We start from the raw sequence: 15,622 nt of genomic DNA, 5'->3' as shown, positions 1-15,622 counted from the left end.
CTTCTCCTGGCTTGGAGACAAATCCCATCCTCTCCTTGTCCCTCCTTCCCCAGAAAAGGAGCTGAGGATGTAGACCAAGAAGGACAAATCCCCATGGCAGAACCTCGTGCAAGAGGCTGTTTTGAGCAGCTCCACAGTGCAAGAATCCAATGGGGAAGAAGATCCCCAGAGATCTTGCTCAAGGAGGAGTTCCAAACCCAGCTCAGGGTGCTCCAAGGAGGAAAGACCCACCCTGTGCCAGGATGGCAGCCAGAGATCCAGCTGGAGCTCGGACCTGGTGGTGTATGAGCAGCTTCATGACAGAGAGAAGCCCTACAAATGCTTAGAATGTGAAAAGAGCTTCAGCTGGAGCTGCAGCCTGATCCGCCATTGGAAAATCCATATCGGGGAACAGCCCTATGAGTGTGAGGCACATAGGAAGAGTTTAATCCAGAGCTCCAATCTGATCTTTCACCAGATGATCCACCCACGAGCACATCCACCCTGGGAGACAACCTACAATTGTCTGGAGAGTGGGAAGAGCTTCTCCTGGCCATCATCCTTGACCAACACCAACAAACCCACCAATAAGGGAAGCCCTGTAACTGCCCCCACTGCACAATGAGCTTTGTCCTCTGTTCCAACTTCATCCCCCATCAGAGGATTCATGTTGGGCAGAGACCTGGTGGCCCACTTTCCCCAAGATCCACATTGGGAAGACACCTGTCCCTTTGCTTGCACCTGGCAATGATGCAAGGTGGGACCAAAGAACACGAGAGTCTGGCCATGTCCCCATCATTATCTTTGATCCCACCTCAGGTCATTGCCAGAGACTAAGAAAGGAGCTCTCTCTCTTCCCATAGGAGAAGGGTGACCTTTCCAGGTAGGAGAAAATACATGGCCTGGAAGAGCTGGGTCAGTGTTGTCACAGTTTTCCCTGTAAGTCGTTTCTTTGTCTTATTCCTTCTGTTCTCAATATTGTTGTGGTTCCCAGTAACAACTTCCTATCCCAGCCTGGGATCTTTGCCTCTTGTGCCTTCACAAAACAAAACAGGGCCACTGTTTATGCTGCCGGAGCCCTGATCAGTTACCAGGAGGCATTTCTGCTCATCCACGCTGTAGCACTGTGGACTCAATTGAAATTTTGGTATTACTGCAGCTGAATGAGCCTTTGCCCCTGTTTATGCCTGGGCTGATTCCTATCCTTTCCTTTTCATAATTCACCAAACAACAACAGAAGTAATGTAACAATGGCAGCTGAAAATAGTTGAAGAAGAGAGAAAAAATCCCCTAGAAATAATTTTTTCAAACCAGAAACAGAATCAACCTTAGTCAAGGATGTGCTGCCCAACCCGGCAGCACAAGCTCCACCAACAGACATGAATATAAAACATGTTTGACACCATAAATGTGTGTGCTGTCATAAACTGCTTTTCCAAAGTGATTTCAACTTCATTTGAGGATTGAAACACATTCATGCTTCAGCACCTGATGTATGAGCTGGGCGCACTAGGCAGCTGAGCTGCTTTGGGCAGCCAGAAATAAGACAAACTTTCTCAGCAGTATTTGGTTTGCTTTCTCTTTAATTTCTTCTCATGCGAGAGGAGACGGACTTCAGACTTACAGCTTCAAGAATATTTGAATTTTAACCACCTCGTAATTCACCTTATCTGGCTTTTTGTACAACCTGGTCTTATAAAACAGATGGATTTTTATTTATTTACTGTGGGACATAAGAACAGCTCAATAGCTGCCCCAGTGTTTCATTTTTTTCAAACAAAATCATATATAAAACAAATTACATCTGAGAAAGCCAATCAGAGTCAAAACAAGTTGCTGCATTATTCAGTGAACATAAGCTAATTTTCAGAACTAAACCATAAAGTTGGGAATGTGAGTAAAGGTGTGAAATTGTTATAAAATGAATTGGCAAATTCCGTAAGTTCATGATTAAGCATCACAGATAGATCAAAAGAAGAATATCTTTCTTAATCATCACCATATGATCAAAAGATGTTTAAGTCCTGGGTTTCCAATGAATTTTTTTAAAAGAAGTTGCATTTATCATCATGCTTCAGGAGAAAATAAAAATTGTCATGTTTTCAATTCAGGTAAAGTATATTTTTTAAATTAAAAATTTCAGTGCTATTTCTTTGGTTTTTAAACTAGTCCTGTAACTTGGAGATCCTGCTATTTCACAGCTCTTAGCTCACAATATTTTACTCTAATGGAAGTAAGTTTGACTTGAGACTGTAAGACCGTTAGCTATTACAGTTTGTTGATTTGGGTTTTTGTTGAACACATTTCTAGTAAGGCCACTTTTCTTTGCAACATCTTGCTGTTATTCTGACACTTCTACCACACCCCCTCCTGTAGATGCACAAACACATGCACAGATAGATGTAAGGCAATCCAAAATTCAAACCCCAGTTAAGGAATTACAGATTTTGGGCCACGATGTGGAAGCACTACAACATAGCCCTGTAGACATAGACATGAACAATGTGTTGTAAACTCCATGACAACAGACATGTGACTCTTAGGCAAAAATGAGGTTTATATTGAATTTTCTAGAATTTATGGAGCAATGACCTTAACGTGGGAAGGAGCTAAGCAGGACGTTCTGATAGGCTTAAGGAGTCTCGACCCACAACTGCAGGAAGAAATTCACTTCTAAATATAACTGAAAGTGAGATTAAAACACAAAGGAGGTTACATGTTGAGAATTCAAAGCGATAATACAACTTTTTTTTTTTTTTCATGAAAGATGAAAGAAAAGGAAATAGAAAATTAGAGAAATGCCAAGAAAAAATATGAGAAGCACAGGAAAGGGTTTACTACCACCATGGCTCCAGCCCTGGTTTCTCTGTCAGCTGTGGCCCCAGGCAGCCAGACCTGCAAGGTGGGGCAGGAGAAGCCTCATAGGAGCAGCCAGGACAGCAAAGGACAGCAATGACAGCAAAGACTCCTGACACTTTGTAGACACCGTGCCATGTTGGGCATTTGTTTATTTAGGGATGTCTTGCTTTAAGGACAGATGGTAGCAATGGCACATGCACCACGAGCACCCTCAGGACAATGGCACATCCAGCATGTCCCTCATGAACTCCCTCATGATCTCTGCTCCCTTGAGGAGTCGCTGAGGTCCATCATGTGTCCAGCTCTGCAGGACAACTGAACAAACTACCCAGAGCTGGTGGAAAGTGCTGCAAACAGAACCAGCACCAGCTCCCTTGGAGCAGGAGGAACACGTGTAGCTGATCCTGAGTCAGTGCAAAGTGCTGTTGGGTGGTTTGGCAGCAGAACCTTGACTCGGCACCGTGTAGAAGATGTCCCCTTGTCTGGTTTTGTTTTGTTGGCTGTTTGCTCCCACTGTTGACACTGAGCTGCTGTGGCTGAGGCTGAGACATCCCTCCTACCTTGTCAGCAGCAGGCCCTGTCCAGAACTGTACAAAATATGAGAAAAGCAGCTGGGAAGAACAATGCATGGAATCCTACAGCTCAGGAGCTCTTATGTCAGAGCCCTGCCTGTGCCTTCTGTTTGTCAGCACCTCCTTCTCTATGCACACAGTAGTGACTGGTGAAGGTCTTTTTTGCCTAAGAGCTCTTGAGAACCAAATGCTCTGCTGGGATTCTCACAATCTGTTAAGTTCATTGCAGGGAAACAGAAAAGCAAGGGCAGGGTAGCAGATCAGCTGGAAGCTGGTCACTCCCTGCAAAGGGCTTGTGTGTGATGTGGGAACATCACATGCACGGATGGGCAAGAAGGGTAAATGTGCTCAGGTTGCTGCAGGTGAGGTTTAGGCTCATCTCAAGGGCAGTCAAGGGTGGTGAGCACTGGAAGATCCAGCTCCAGTCCCCATCCATTTCAGTGATGTCTGCAGCCTGGATCCAGAACACCCTGGGGGGCTCCTGTGGCTGGCTTTGCACTCAGGTGAGGATAAGAGGCCGTCTGAAGACCCTCACTCATTTCTCTGCCGATTGCCATGAGCAGGAACTCCCTTCTCCCACTGCAGTTCCGGCTTGGAGAAGGCAACAGTGCTGGTGCAGCCACTGCACTGTCACGTTGGCTGTTCCAAAGGAGCCTGGCAAGAACTTGGCAAGGAGTTGGCAAGGACTTGGTGAAGACCCAGCGTGGACCCAGCACAGAGTGGCCTACTGCAATTCCTGCTTCACTCTCCATCCTTAAGCCAAATGAACTGTTGGGGTGACTCTGGTGGTCTCTCACTGCAGACCCCTCATCTCCCTCGTTATCACCATGACAGACGGAGATCAAGAACCCTCTCCCCAAGGACTGAGACTGAGACCCCTGCCATAGGGAGTGGAGGGATGGAGGGAATGGTGGTGTGACCACTATTGACATGACCTGTTCTTCTCCAGTAACTTCAATGGACTTATTCTTTATTGTGTTCATCCTGCTTGGGGGTTTCAGTGGACTCACCTGTTCTCCCACAGCAGTTTCAATAAACTCTTAAGTTCTGTATGTTCTCCCCTTTTTCCGCAGTGGACTATAACAGGACCCCTGGGTTAGGTAGGACTTTGGAGACTTTCCCCAACACAATAAGATGGATCTCCATCATCCGGACCAGTGAGGATCTCACCTGTGTCAGTAGCTATTCCCATCCCCCTCTTTTCTCTCTCTCTTCTTCTATTTCCTCTCTGATCCCACTATCACATGTATTGTTTTGGCCCCTAATAAAGGTGAGTTTGTTGTGATTAAACTGATGGTGCTCTGCTGTTTGCCTTTTTTGCACTTTTGGGATTGGCCAACGAACCATCACAACACCCCGCTATGGGCAGATCGTGACACCAGGAGCCGCTGAGGCCGGCAGTGGGCACCAAGCCTGGGGCTCGTGGGCCGGGAGGCGGCTCTGGGGGCTGTGACACGCCAGGGCATGGGTCACAGTGGGAGCTGTGAGCAGGGGCACTTGGCAGCTGAGTGACATGGTTCTGCTGGCTGTGACATCACAGAGGACAGGTGACACAGGCTCCTGTGTCCAGGGGCAGCACAGGGCAGTTGGATTCTGGCAGCCAGTGAGTGCACATGCAGGGGGAATGCTGGGCTGGATGGGAGCTGGGAAAGGTGCCCTGGGGGTTTAAAGCCAGAGTGGGAGCTGGGACCCTCAGGGTAGGGCACTGTCCTCTGAGCTGGGGGAAGAGGAGCTTGGAGATGTCAGCGTGGCAGGTGCCCAGAGAGGCTTTGGGGACATTGCAGGTGTCGCCAGCCCCCTGCTCCCTCCCAGCCAGACATGCTGAATCCTCTTTCTTCCACCAGGCCATGTCTCCAACAGTGGCCTTCATCCTGGCCTTGTTAGCCACTCATGCTGGGCTGAAGGTGAACCTACAAATTGAAAAGAATGAAGATAAAGAGATGCTGAAGCGTGAAGAATATTTGCATCAAGAGATGATGCGGCTCCTGCAGGAGATTGAGGGGAGCAGTGGCACCATGGAAGCCCTGCTCTGCTCTGGGATGGAAAAGCAGTGGCTTTTTTTCATCAGTGCAGCAGTCCTGGCTCAGGTTCTTGCTACGGGCTGCTGGCTGGTCAGGAGAATAAAGCGTGGCTCTGCCAGCAGGAGGAGGCAGGAGGGATCCAGCAGGAAGGAGAAGGTCAGTGAACATGAGAAGGTCAAGGGTATAGGCAGGGTGGCAGCACTTTGGCTGTGCCCAGCCCATCACCAGTGGGCACATCCAGGATAAGGCTGGAGTGGGCTGTCAGCAGCCTGATCTAGGTGAGAATGTCCCTGCTCCTTGCTGTGAGGTCACAGTGGACAGCCTGTAAAGGTCACTCCCAAGCTCAGCTATTCTGTGATTCTGCAGCAGGGCCTGCCCAGCACAAAGGTGCTGCAGGAGCTGGTGGAAGATCTCCTCAGCGTCTGCCGAGTGCTGTCCCGGAGGAACTTCATGCCGGAGCTGCACCCAGCCGCCGGGACGGACACCAGCCCCACCTGCAGCGCCCAGGAGAACAGCAGCACCTACCGCACGCTGGTCATCCTGCGGCCACCGCCCGGCCACTCCTTCAGCCCGGAGAGCAGGAAATGGCCGCCAGCCGAGCGCATCCGCGTGGGGCTGGAGTGCCTGTGCTCCGGGGAGCAGCTGCTGGGGCACACGTGCTTTCTCCACGCCTCTGGTGGCCAGCTGCCCAGCGAGCAGGAGTGGTACCTGATGGACACCCTCTGCACGGGCTCCTACTTGGACCCAGAGAAAGTCACCCACTGGGTGCAGATGTTGGTGGCGTCGGCCTGGCTGCTCCTGCCGCACTCGCGCCGTTTGCAGCTGACGGCGCTGCCCTGCGGCAAGTCCTGCAGGTTCCGGCTGAGCGGCGCCTCTGGCCTGCACCGCAGCATCGAGATGGTTCTGGCCGTGCAGCAAGGCAGCTCCTGTGCCTGCCTGAGCCTTGAGTAGGCAGCAGCCGTCTCTGCCAGCAGCACCGTGCGGGCCACACAGCTGCCACCTCTCCGTCTCACTGCCACGATGGCTGTGCTCTTGAGGTGACAGAACTGCAACCAAACAGGAATTGAGGAAGGTGAAGTCAATCATTCCTCATGGGACATTTTTTGTGTTCTGTTAGGATTCTTTAGTTCATTTATTATGAACTCTGAAGAAGATAGCCAAGTGAAAATACTTCTAAAATCTCCCAAGGCAGAGCTGGGAAGGTTAACATAATTTCAAACATGTCAAAAGTTCTGTTTAGGAAAATTATACATCCATAGGAGGTTTTCCTACAGTTTTGTATTATTAAAAAAATAAAATTCAATGATTCAACAAACATTTGGTCTACCATCAAGACAGGAAGAGTAAGGAGGAGCTGGGTTGGAAGAGTGCCATGTGCAGGAGTGTGGGCAGAGCTGGTTTACCACGAGGTTGGTGCGGCAATAGGATATATAAGGGTGACTGTCCCTTTTTCTTTATTCAGTCCCTTGTTGCAGTTCAAGAAACCTTTTAAAATTTTAAGAAGTGAGGCGTTGTTTCTCACAATGCATAAGGCTGATGCAATATCAGGTGTATAAAAGGTGGAGCCGCCATTTTGTGCACAATCCTCTCGCATTTTGCCACACACCCAGCGGTGTCCCTTTTGCTTTGCTGATCTTTTTATTGTTCTCAATAAAAGGTCTATAATTCATTCCCACTTGGGGTCTGGGTCATTTATAACAAGCAGCGGGCAGAGGCCCTCAGCCGTGCCTGTGCCTCAAGGGCAGGATCACAACCGAAATGAACAGGGCTAATGTCTTTATTAATGTTCAGCTCGTTATTAAAAAGATCAGCTGGGCAGGGGACCGACACGGAGCTCAGCCCCGCTGTTGTAGCTTTCCCAGGTAGCCAAAGGGTGAGGAGGTGTGCAGAATCTGTCACTGAGGTCCAGAGCAGCAGCTGTTCCCTCTCCTTTCCTCGTGGCACACTGGTAGGTGAAGGGTGAGGAGGTGTGCAGAGTCTGTTACTGAGGTCCAAGGCAGCAGCTGTCCCCTCTCCTTCCCTCATGGTAAGACCAGGGAAATCTGCCTCTTTGTTCCTGGTTCGCACAGCTCATTCCAGTCTAATCTTCTGTAGGTGATGGTGACAGGTCAAACATCGATCAGGGGATGTGTTTCCCTCTTCCTCAGCTAGGGCACCTGTCCAGCCCCCTCTGCTGTGTTTAGTTCTCCATTTAGAGGTGTCTTTATCCCTGAAAACACGTCCCATAGTTCCACCGGCTGCCCTATTTGCATCTTAGTACTAGAATGGCAAGTGGGTGATGGGGGGAGGTGGGGGGGAGGTGGGGGAAGTGATCTCCAGGTAGTTTAGAGAAAACAAACATAGAAATTAGATAATTAACATTTAAATATCAGTACTCAGCTAGAGGCAGCAGTCATCCTAGTATTGCCATGGGAGCCAGGAAGGCTCTTTTGTTCATTACAACAGCCAGGAGCTGGCGAGAGGGGCAGCTCGCCCACCTGGCCCTAGCAGGAGCTGCTCACCTCCGAGGCTCCGGCGCTTCCCAAAGAGAAGGGCCCGGCTCCCAGGACACCCTGGAGCCCTGCAGTGAGTGGAGCCGCCAGTGCTGTAAAGACAGTGCAGCCAGCACAGGTTGAGGAGGAAGAGATGAGGCTCTTTCTGTGCCACGCTGTGGCAGCTCTGCCCTCTCGGCCTTCACCTTGAGCCCTTTGCTTTTCCCTCAGCTCTGATCCCTGTCCTTGGCCAAGGGCCCCCGGAGCCCTTTCCAGGGCTGCAGGAAATCTCCCTCAGTCACAGAATCACAGAATCCCTAGGCTGGAAGATCATCGAGTCCAGCCCATGCCCTAACACTTCAACGAAACTGTGGCACTGAGTGCATATCCGGTCTTTTTTAAACACATCCAGGGATAGTGATTTCACCACCTCCCTGGAGAGTTCTGTCCCAGGAAGAACCAAGATAGCACTTGGGCCTTCTACCCACTGCTGCTTGGAACTCTAGAAGTTTTTCTGCTTAGGGAAAGGCTTTAGAAAACTAGTCACTAATACAGTAGGCCACAGACTTACAAATATATGTTTGAAAACTATAGAAAACATATGAAAGAAAAAAAGGCAAAACACAACGACATCAGCAAGGTCCTGAGCATGAACATGTATGTCCAGATGGTCTTCTCAGCCCTATTTCTGCATATTTCTGGGAACTAGAGGAATCCTGCTTGAGCCTGTGGGCAGGTAGGTTTGGGAAGTAAAAATTAATTTCATTTTTTCTCCTGAGGGCAGCTCCTATTCCTAATATCAGCCAAGCCTGTGTCCAGCCTGATGCCTCTGATGGTTGCAGCAAAACAATTTATGGCAGACAGAAGACACTGACACTTGCAGGGACATGGATTTCTCCGGTAGCAGCTATGAGTGGGAGTCAGATTGAAAACTCCATAAACTACGACTGCTGTGGCAAGTGCTGGTCTTGGATGGTTGGGACAGATGGAGACGAGAGATGTCTGGAGTCAGGTCTCGGGATGTATGGTTTATTGTGGGGCCCTGCTCAGAGCTGCCAGCTGCAGCTCGAAGCAGGCCCCAAGGAGTGCGGGTAGGGCAAGACAGCGGGAGAGTTCCAAGAGAGGGTCCAAGAGAGTGGAGAGAAGGGGAGGGCAAGAGAGCACACAGGAGAACGGGCAGGAAGAGGGGCAGAAGAAGGGCAGGAGAAGGGGCTGGAGCGAGAGGCAGGAGAGAGAGAGCGTGGTCTCCCGGGAACAACTTATCAAGGGGGCTTGAAAGTGGGTGCAGTATAGGACTTTGGACCAATGGGATTACAGATACATCATGCATCAGGGGAGGGTTGCAAATGCAAGATAAACTCTACATTTTTGAGGAAGGAGACAGAGCACTTTATCTGACCCTTTCATTTGTCTGTGGATCAAAAATGGGAGTTACCTGCTACTAGCTACACCACTGTCCACCAGTGCTTAGCAACCAAGGTCTGCCATCTCAAAGCTTGTTTTCATCTCAGTCTGTTTACACTCTCTGTATTTTCAAAATCCTTTGTCAGGCAATCATATTTATTAGACTTTCTTATTTCATCCTCTCCAACAAACTCCATTGGAAGATTCCCTTCCTTTTCACTCTGCAAATAAGGTCTGCATTCAGTACTGAATTGTCAGTTGTTTGCTAAGGATGCAAAGTTCTCTTTTATGTTTCTTTTAATGTGGTTTGGAATTGGGTAAGGGTCTCCTTCATTCACAAACTCCAGACCAAACTGCCTTTGGAATATGGCACAGTGGGCAGTTTTTGCCCAGCCATCGTACCGCTAGATCAGAAAGCAAGGGCAATGGTATTTGCAGTCAAAGCCCAACAAAGCCTGGGACAGCCAAAACATCCTGTGGAGTTACAGGCCTCCAGCTGTTACTAGAAATCAGCAGAGTTCCCGCCAAATGGTTCTGTATCCCTAAATGCAATCTCTTGTCCTGGATCAGAGGCTTGCTCGACTGAAAAAGCAGAAAGATCAGCCAAGGTGCTCCCAAAGGCCCATCACATCTTTTTTATTCCACTCATCTGGCTTAAGTTTGCAACTAAATGTGTGGCATGATATTCTGGAGAAGGAATCACTGGTGTATATTTCATGGACCCCTCTCAATCCTATTAAAGTCTTGTAGTCCTGGTTTAAAATAGGCAGGTATGAAACAACTTTGAGAGACAGAGACTAAAATGGCTTGTGGATATTTTTTTAAGAATGAGGAAAACTATCCAAAAGATGTTTTTTCATAACATTTTAAAATATGCTACATAAAAATTAACAACTGCAATAAATAAGAGTTAAAAAATAATTGCTTTGGTATACAAGAAACTAGAAAGACATAATTGTGAATATATGAATGTACATTTTCATAAAAATATAAAATTATAGACACAAAAATACATATACTGAACTAGAATACAAAGCTAGTACTTTAATGAGTTCTTTTTACATTGATGGAGTTTTTTCTTTGTGAAGAGAAGCTAGGATATTGCTGAAGAAGCCCAACACAAACAGGACGGGGCAGCATGCCGTGCTTTGTGCACTGATCCAGTGTAATCCATTAGGTGCTTTCCATCTGATTTTTATGCTCTCAGGCTCATCCCAATACTTACCCAATTTGCTGATTGACCAATATGGGTTAGCTCCAGGGGTTTTGTACCAGCAAAGCCCAATGTTATAACTCCGTTCACAGTTATCCTTTTTTTCCTGGCTCCAGTACCCAGTAGGGCTTTCAGGCTGCCAGACCTTGATGTGGCTGGTGGAATTTATGGATAGGGTGGATACGCATGGAGTGTATCCTACAATTTCTGAATATAACCCTCCCTGTCTGCTAAGTCAGAATATTCCAATTACTCGTTGGTCCAGTACCCACCCCTCCGGTCTCAGAATTCTTTTGGGGGTCCCACAAGTTTCCCATTTCAGTAGTTGCTCAGGAGTCAAACCCTCACCCCTCCAAGGCCATTTTTCAGTGGATTTTAGCCCCCCCACAGACCCAGCAATTAGACAACCTCAGCTCTGTGGAAATTTCCTGCATCAGATCCACAAAAAGATTTTGATCTGAAGCAGGCAATCCCCATTTTGTGTATTGTTTTTCCAACTGGTCATATTGCTCACTTAGAAATCTCAGCCTTTCTTGTTCTATTCTCTTTTTCTTCATCTCGGCTTCCTGTCTTTTTATCTCTTGCATTACCTGTTTCATCTTATTTTCTGGGTCCATCCCTTCTTTATCCTTGGTGAAACAAAACATTTTATCATACTGTAGACAGGCCCTGTCGTCCTGGTCCTCTAAGAGGTCCAGGATGATTGGCTCAGTTTCTAGAGGTATCCTGTTTTCATATTTTAGGTTATTTCCCACCCAGTAGATTTTTTTCCCCCATTACACACATACGAATCTTGTTTTGATTATAACACACTGGGTTAGCTTGGAAATAAGCAACAAAGATAGACTCCTGCTTTCCCCCAACCCATAATGTAGGATTACATTCGTTACAAGCCGGAATTGAGATTTCCCCTGTGCTCCTTCGATGTAAATGATGAGCTGACTGTCCATTTTCAAGGTATGTTTTTGGTTTCCCTTTGAATTTGTACACCCCCTGTTGAGTGTTTGTTTTAAGGCAAGGTTTATTCGGCTTACCCTCACTGCAGTTCCATGAGGTAAGGGGTAATTTCTCTGGGTATCTGCCACCAAGTTCCCCCTTCCCAAGATTAGGGAGGTTATTGAGGCACGTGGCTAGACTCGGGCTCACCAGGAGTACTTCCACCGCTAGGATCCCTCTGCCGTTCCTGATGCCCACTGGGGTGCCTCCAGCAGCCGAGTAGTCCATCTTCTTGGCAGCAGGAATCTTTGTCCCTGGTTTCATACCAAGACCGAGCTGCATTCCTTTGTTTAAAAATGTCCCACTGGCATAATTCAACAGGATCTTCACTGCAGGGTACCTTGTTCAACCTATGACACTCAACAGTAATAATTTTAGCTTTTCCTTCTAATTTCCTCCTTAATCCATTCTGATATAAGCGAAACCAGATTATTGAATTCAATTGAGACAATCTCAGCTTTGCGGCTAATACCAGAAAATGGCTTGTCAGGTCTTGCTCCTGCTCAAAGCACTTTCCACATAACCCACTTGGTCTTATTCCTCCCCCGCAATGAACAACCCATACCTTATGAAAGTATTTGTGAGGGAAATGTACAAAAGGATAACAGTTACACTTTGGCACAGAACATTTGACAGAGATGCTTTCAGTCATTTACTTGGCTGGCACAGGGTTATCTTCAAATCTCCAGTGGGGGAGGTGATTTCCCACTCTGGAGATCGACTTCCTTCACTCTCCATGCATGTGTCCACCCCTTTTCTGCAGTTCCTATAGCAGTATCTGTAGTCAAAAGAAGCATGAAGGGTCCCTCCCAATGAGGTGCTAATGTAGCCTCCTTCCATGCTTTCACAAATACTTTGTCCCCAGGTTGTATTTTATGTATCCAGAAGCTAAGAGGGCTTGATGCATGATCAGCCCCTGCTTTCGCAATTGCTCGAGATTCTTCTTTAATGCTACCAGGTATGATTGTATTTGTCTATTCTCTAATCTCGGATCCCTACAGGCATACCATGGGTATAAGGCATATAACATTTCAAAAGGTGAAAGCCCCGTCTCAGAATGAGGCATAGTTTTTATATTTAATAAGGCAAACAGGAGGCATTTTATCCATGACATTCTTGTTTCTAACATCAATTTGGCTAATTGGGCTTTTAATGTCTGATTCATTCTCTCAACTTGCCCTGAGCTTTAGGGGTGCCACGGGGTGTGGTATTCCCATCAAATGCCTAAAGCATCTGCCAATAGCTTAACAATTTTTGATGTGAAATGTGTTCCTTGGTCGGAATCAATGCAGCTTACTAACCCGTATCGAGGTATCATTTCTTCCAATAAGATTCTTGATACTGTTTGGGCTAGAGCCCGGGAGCTTGGGGAAGCCTCTACCAAGTGGGTTAGTTTGCCTACTATCACTAACAAGAATTTGTATCTCCCAACCTTGGGTAGATCAGTGGAATCTACCTGGACTTGATAATCCAGGAGGCAGTTGTTGGACTGTGGTTTTTTCCACTCCTGTATCCACTAAAAAGCCCAACTCCTGTTTTTGGTGTCCAACCTTTAATTTTATCAAGGGCTCTCTAGATGTCTGTGACCCCAAATTATAAAGCCCCTCACACCTCTATTCTTCTTCAAAGACCACTTCATCCTTTATTCTTTTCTTACAATCCCTCTTGAGGTGTTCTTTCTTTTTACAGTAAAAACATTCGGGGGCACTTATTCGTTTGTTTGTCTTTTGTGTGTGTCCCAGCTTTCCCTGGGGCTTCCGGGCTGGAGCTGATGTTCCAGCTGTTTGTGCTTGTGCTTCCCTAACTGCTGCTACCAACACCCTGGCTTGTGTCTTTTGTTTTTCCTCATCCCTTCTTACACACACCTTCTGTGCTTCTCTCAATAGTTCCTGTAAACTTCTTGCTTACCAATTATCTATTTTTTCTAACTTTCTTTGAATGTCCTCCCATGATTTAGCAATGAATTGCATTTTTAAAAGGACCTCCCCCCCCACCCTGCCCCAGGGGATTCAGGGTCGGTACCAGAATACATTTGAAGACTTTTTCTGAGCCTCTCCAGCCACTCTGTAGGAGTTTCATCCTTCCCCTGGCATACCCCCAGCACCTTGCTAATATTTTGTCCCTTGGGGACCGCTGCCTGAATATCTTGTACTACCATGTTTCTCAATCCAATAATTTTTGCTCGATCCGCCCCTGTCTGAGCGTTCCCTGACGGTCTTTGTTCCAGCCACTTTTCTGCCCCACTCCTGCCCTGGGGATTCCTGAATTCCCAATCTTTTATGGCAGCCTGCCTTATTATATCTCGTTCTTCAACATTAAACAAGGATCTTAATATAGCTGGGATCCCCCTGCTTGGAGTTTTGTTTAAAGATGTATGGACTTGCACATTGACAGTGATAATTACATGGATATTTACATATGGATGTTGCCATTCGTATGGGTGTTTTTCTGTATGTCTGTTGTAGTATTTATGGGTGTATGCTCTGTATATATTGGTTGTGTATATATTCATATGTGTTTGTGATTACATATATGTGTATATATGTATCTAAGTATACATGTATGTTGTTTTTTCTGTGTTTAGTTCTATTTTCTATGGGTACAGTTTTGTTGCAGTCTAAGTCTGTTGATGAAGTCATAGATATATGGCTCTTTAAATAGGTATGTTGGTATTTGTACTGGTAGATATGTCTATTTTTATACCTTCATATGTATATTATTCCATTTCTGTGTGTAATTATTTTTACCTACGTATCCAGATGTATAGCTGTATATTTGTATTTGACGGATTTGTATGGATATTGATCTTGGTACAGTGATATTTGTAAATTTATAGATAGGTTTGTGTTCTATATCTATTTATATATTGTATATAACATGTCATATTTAATCTGTGTTTATGTCTATTGTTATATATGTATTTATATATATGTGTGTGTGTATATGTATTTAGTTCTATTTAAACATGTACAGAGATCTATAGTTGTATAATTCTCTCAATCAAGCACTTGGTACAAGGTTGCTTGGCGAGGGAATGCATATTTTTCTATTTTTATATGGGCTGTACACTTGTAGTTGTCGGAATCTGTGGTATTGATGATTCTGAGATTGTAAAACGTCTCTGTCTTTCAGCCCCGTTGCCAAAGAAGAAGTCATAATTCGTCTGTGCTGGTTTTCAAGGTTGTTTATTCTTGCTTATCTATAACATGTTGTGCTGCCCTGCCACAGCTCTGTCCTGCAGGGCAGCATGTGGGGCTGTACCCCTCAGTGGGATGTCACAAACATTATATACCAGAAACTACGTGTGCTATATTTACAATAACATGCCAAGATCTATCATCTACCTTGAACAGTGTGTCCCCAGTCTAAACCAATAGAAAAATGCCAACACTGCAGTGAAACATGGAGGGCATGAAGAAGGAGAAAAAGGACAAGACACACCCAATTTCCTCCATCTTGTCCCCTTGGAACCCCTAATCCAGAAACCTACAATTTTACTTTTGCACCCGTGCCACACTTAATTATTACTTCTATCAAACACTCAGAGCTTGTAATTCATCCTGTAAGATTGAAAACTCTTTTCCATGGACAGAGATCACAGACAGTGTCTCTTGGGGCTCTGTACAGGGGGGCTCCTGACCCCCTGCCAGCATCCCAGGCCTTCCAGGGCAGCCAGAAGGAAGCCCTGGATTCCCACAGTAGCAATATGTCATCAATTAAGTTGTTAAATACCTAATTGATCTTTGTATATAGTGAGTTGTTGTAGAGGTTGGCAATAAAGTAAGTTTTGTTAACTGAAAGTTTTTAACTGAAGTTAGGAAGCCAGAGCCCCAGGAATATTTCTCTGTCTGCTCTGGGGTGTCCTGACCCCCAGGGGAGCACTAACTTTGACCCTCATTCATGGAGAAAACTTCCAAAGCCTTAAAGGTAAATTAGAAACCACAAAAGTGTGAAAGAAATTGTACAGATTGTAGAGAGTAGTGTAGCATGTCACAAGGGTGAGGAATTTATGCTTTAGGATTTTTAGTATGTTACAGATGGGTTCAAGATGGACAATGTTGTCTCAAGTTCCTTTCTTCTCTCTTCTTCCTCTTTCTTCTTGGGTTT

The 15,622-nt window shown here is 46.2% G+C and overlaps 1 protein-coding gene across 1 annotated transcript; it reads left to right on the top strand.

The window, feature by feature from the left end:
• The first annotated feature begins 5,257 nt into the window (after positions 1-5,257).
• Positions 5,258-6,382, top strand: LOC146763745 (inositol 1,4,5-trisphosphate receptor-interacting protein-like 1). The gene is made up of 2 exons (XM_085566533.1): positions 5,258-5,587; positions 5,798-6,382. Exons 1-2 carry the CDS (start codon positions 5,258-5,260, stop codon positions 6,380-6,382), a joined length of 915 nt encoding a protein of 304 aa, XP_085422659.1.
• The last annotated feature ends 9,240 nt before the right edge of the window (positions 6,383-15,622 follow it).

This window comes from Lonchura striata, chromosome Z (genome assembly GCF_050655825.1).
Source record: "Lonchura striata isolate lonStrDom1 chromosome Z, ASM5065582v1, whole genome shotgun sequence".
Taxonomy (NCBI): Eukaryota; Metazoa; Chordata; class Aves; order Passeriformes; family Estrildidae; genus Lonchura; species Lonchura striata.
The sequence above is the reverse complement of the archived record's forward strand: the minus strand, read 5'-3'. Positions and strand labels throughout refer to the sequence as shown.

Excerpts from the sequence above, each read along its gene's own strand:
- LOC146763745 (XM_085566533.1), top strand. The coding sequence starts at position 5,258 with ATGTCTCCAACAGTGGCCTTCATCCTGGCCTTGTTAGCCACTCATGCT. Across the intron at positions 5,588-5,797 it reads GATCCAGCAGGAAGGAGAAG|CAGGGCCTGCCCAGCACAAA; the intron begins GTCAGTGAACAT and ends GTGATTCTGCAG.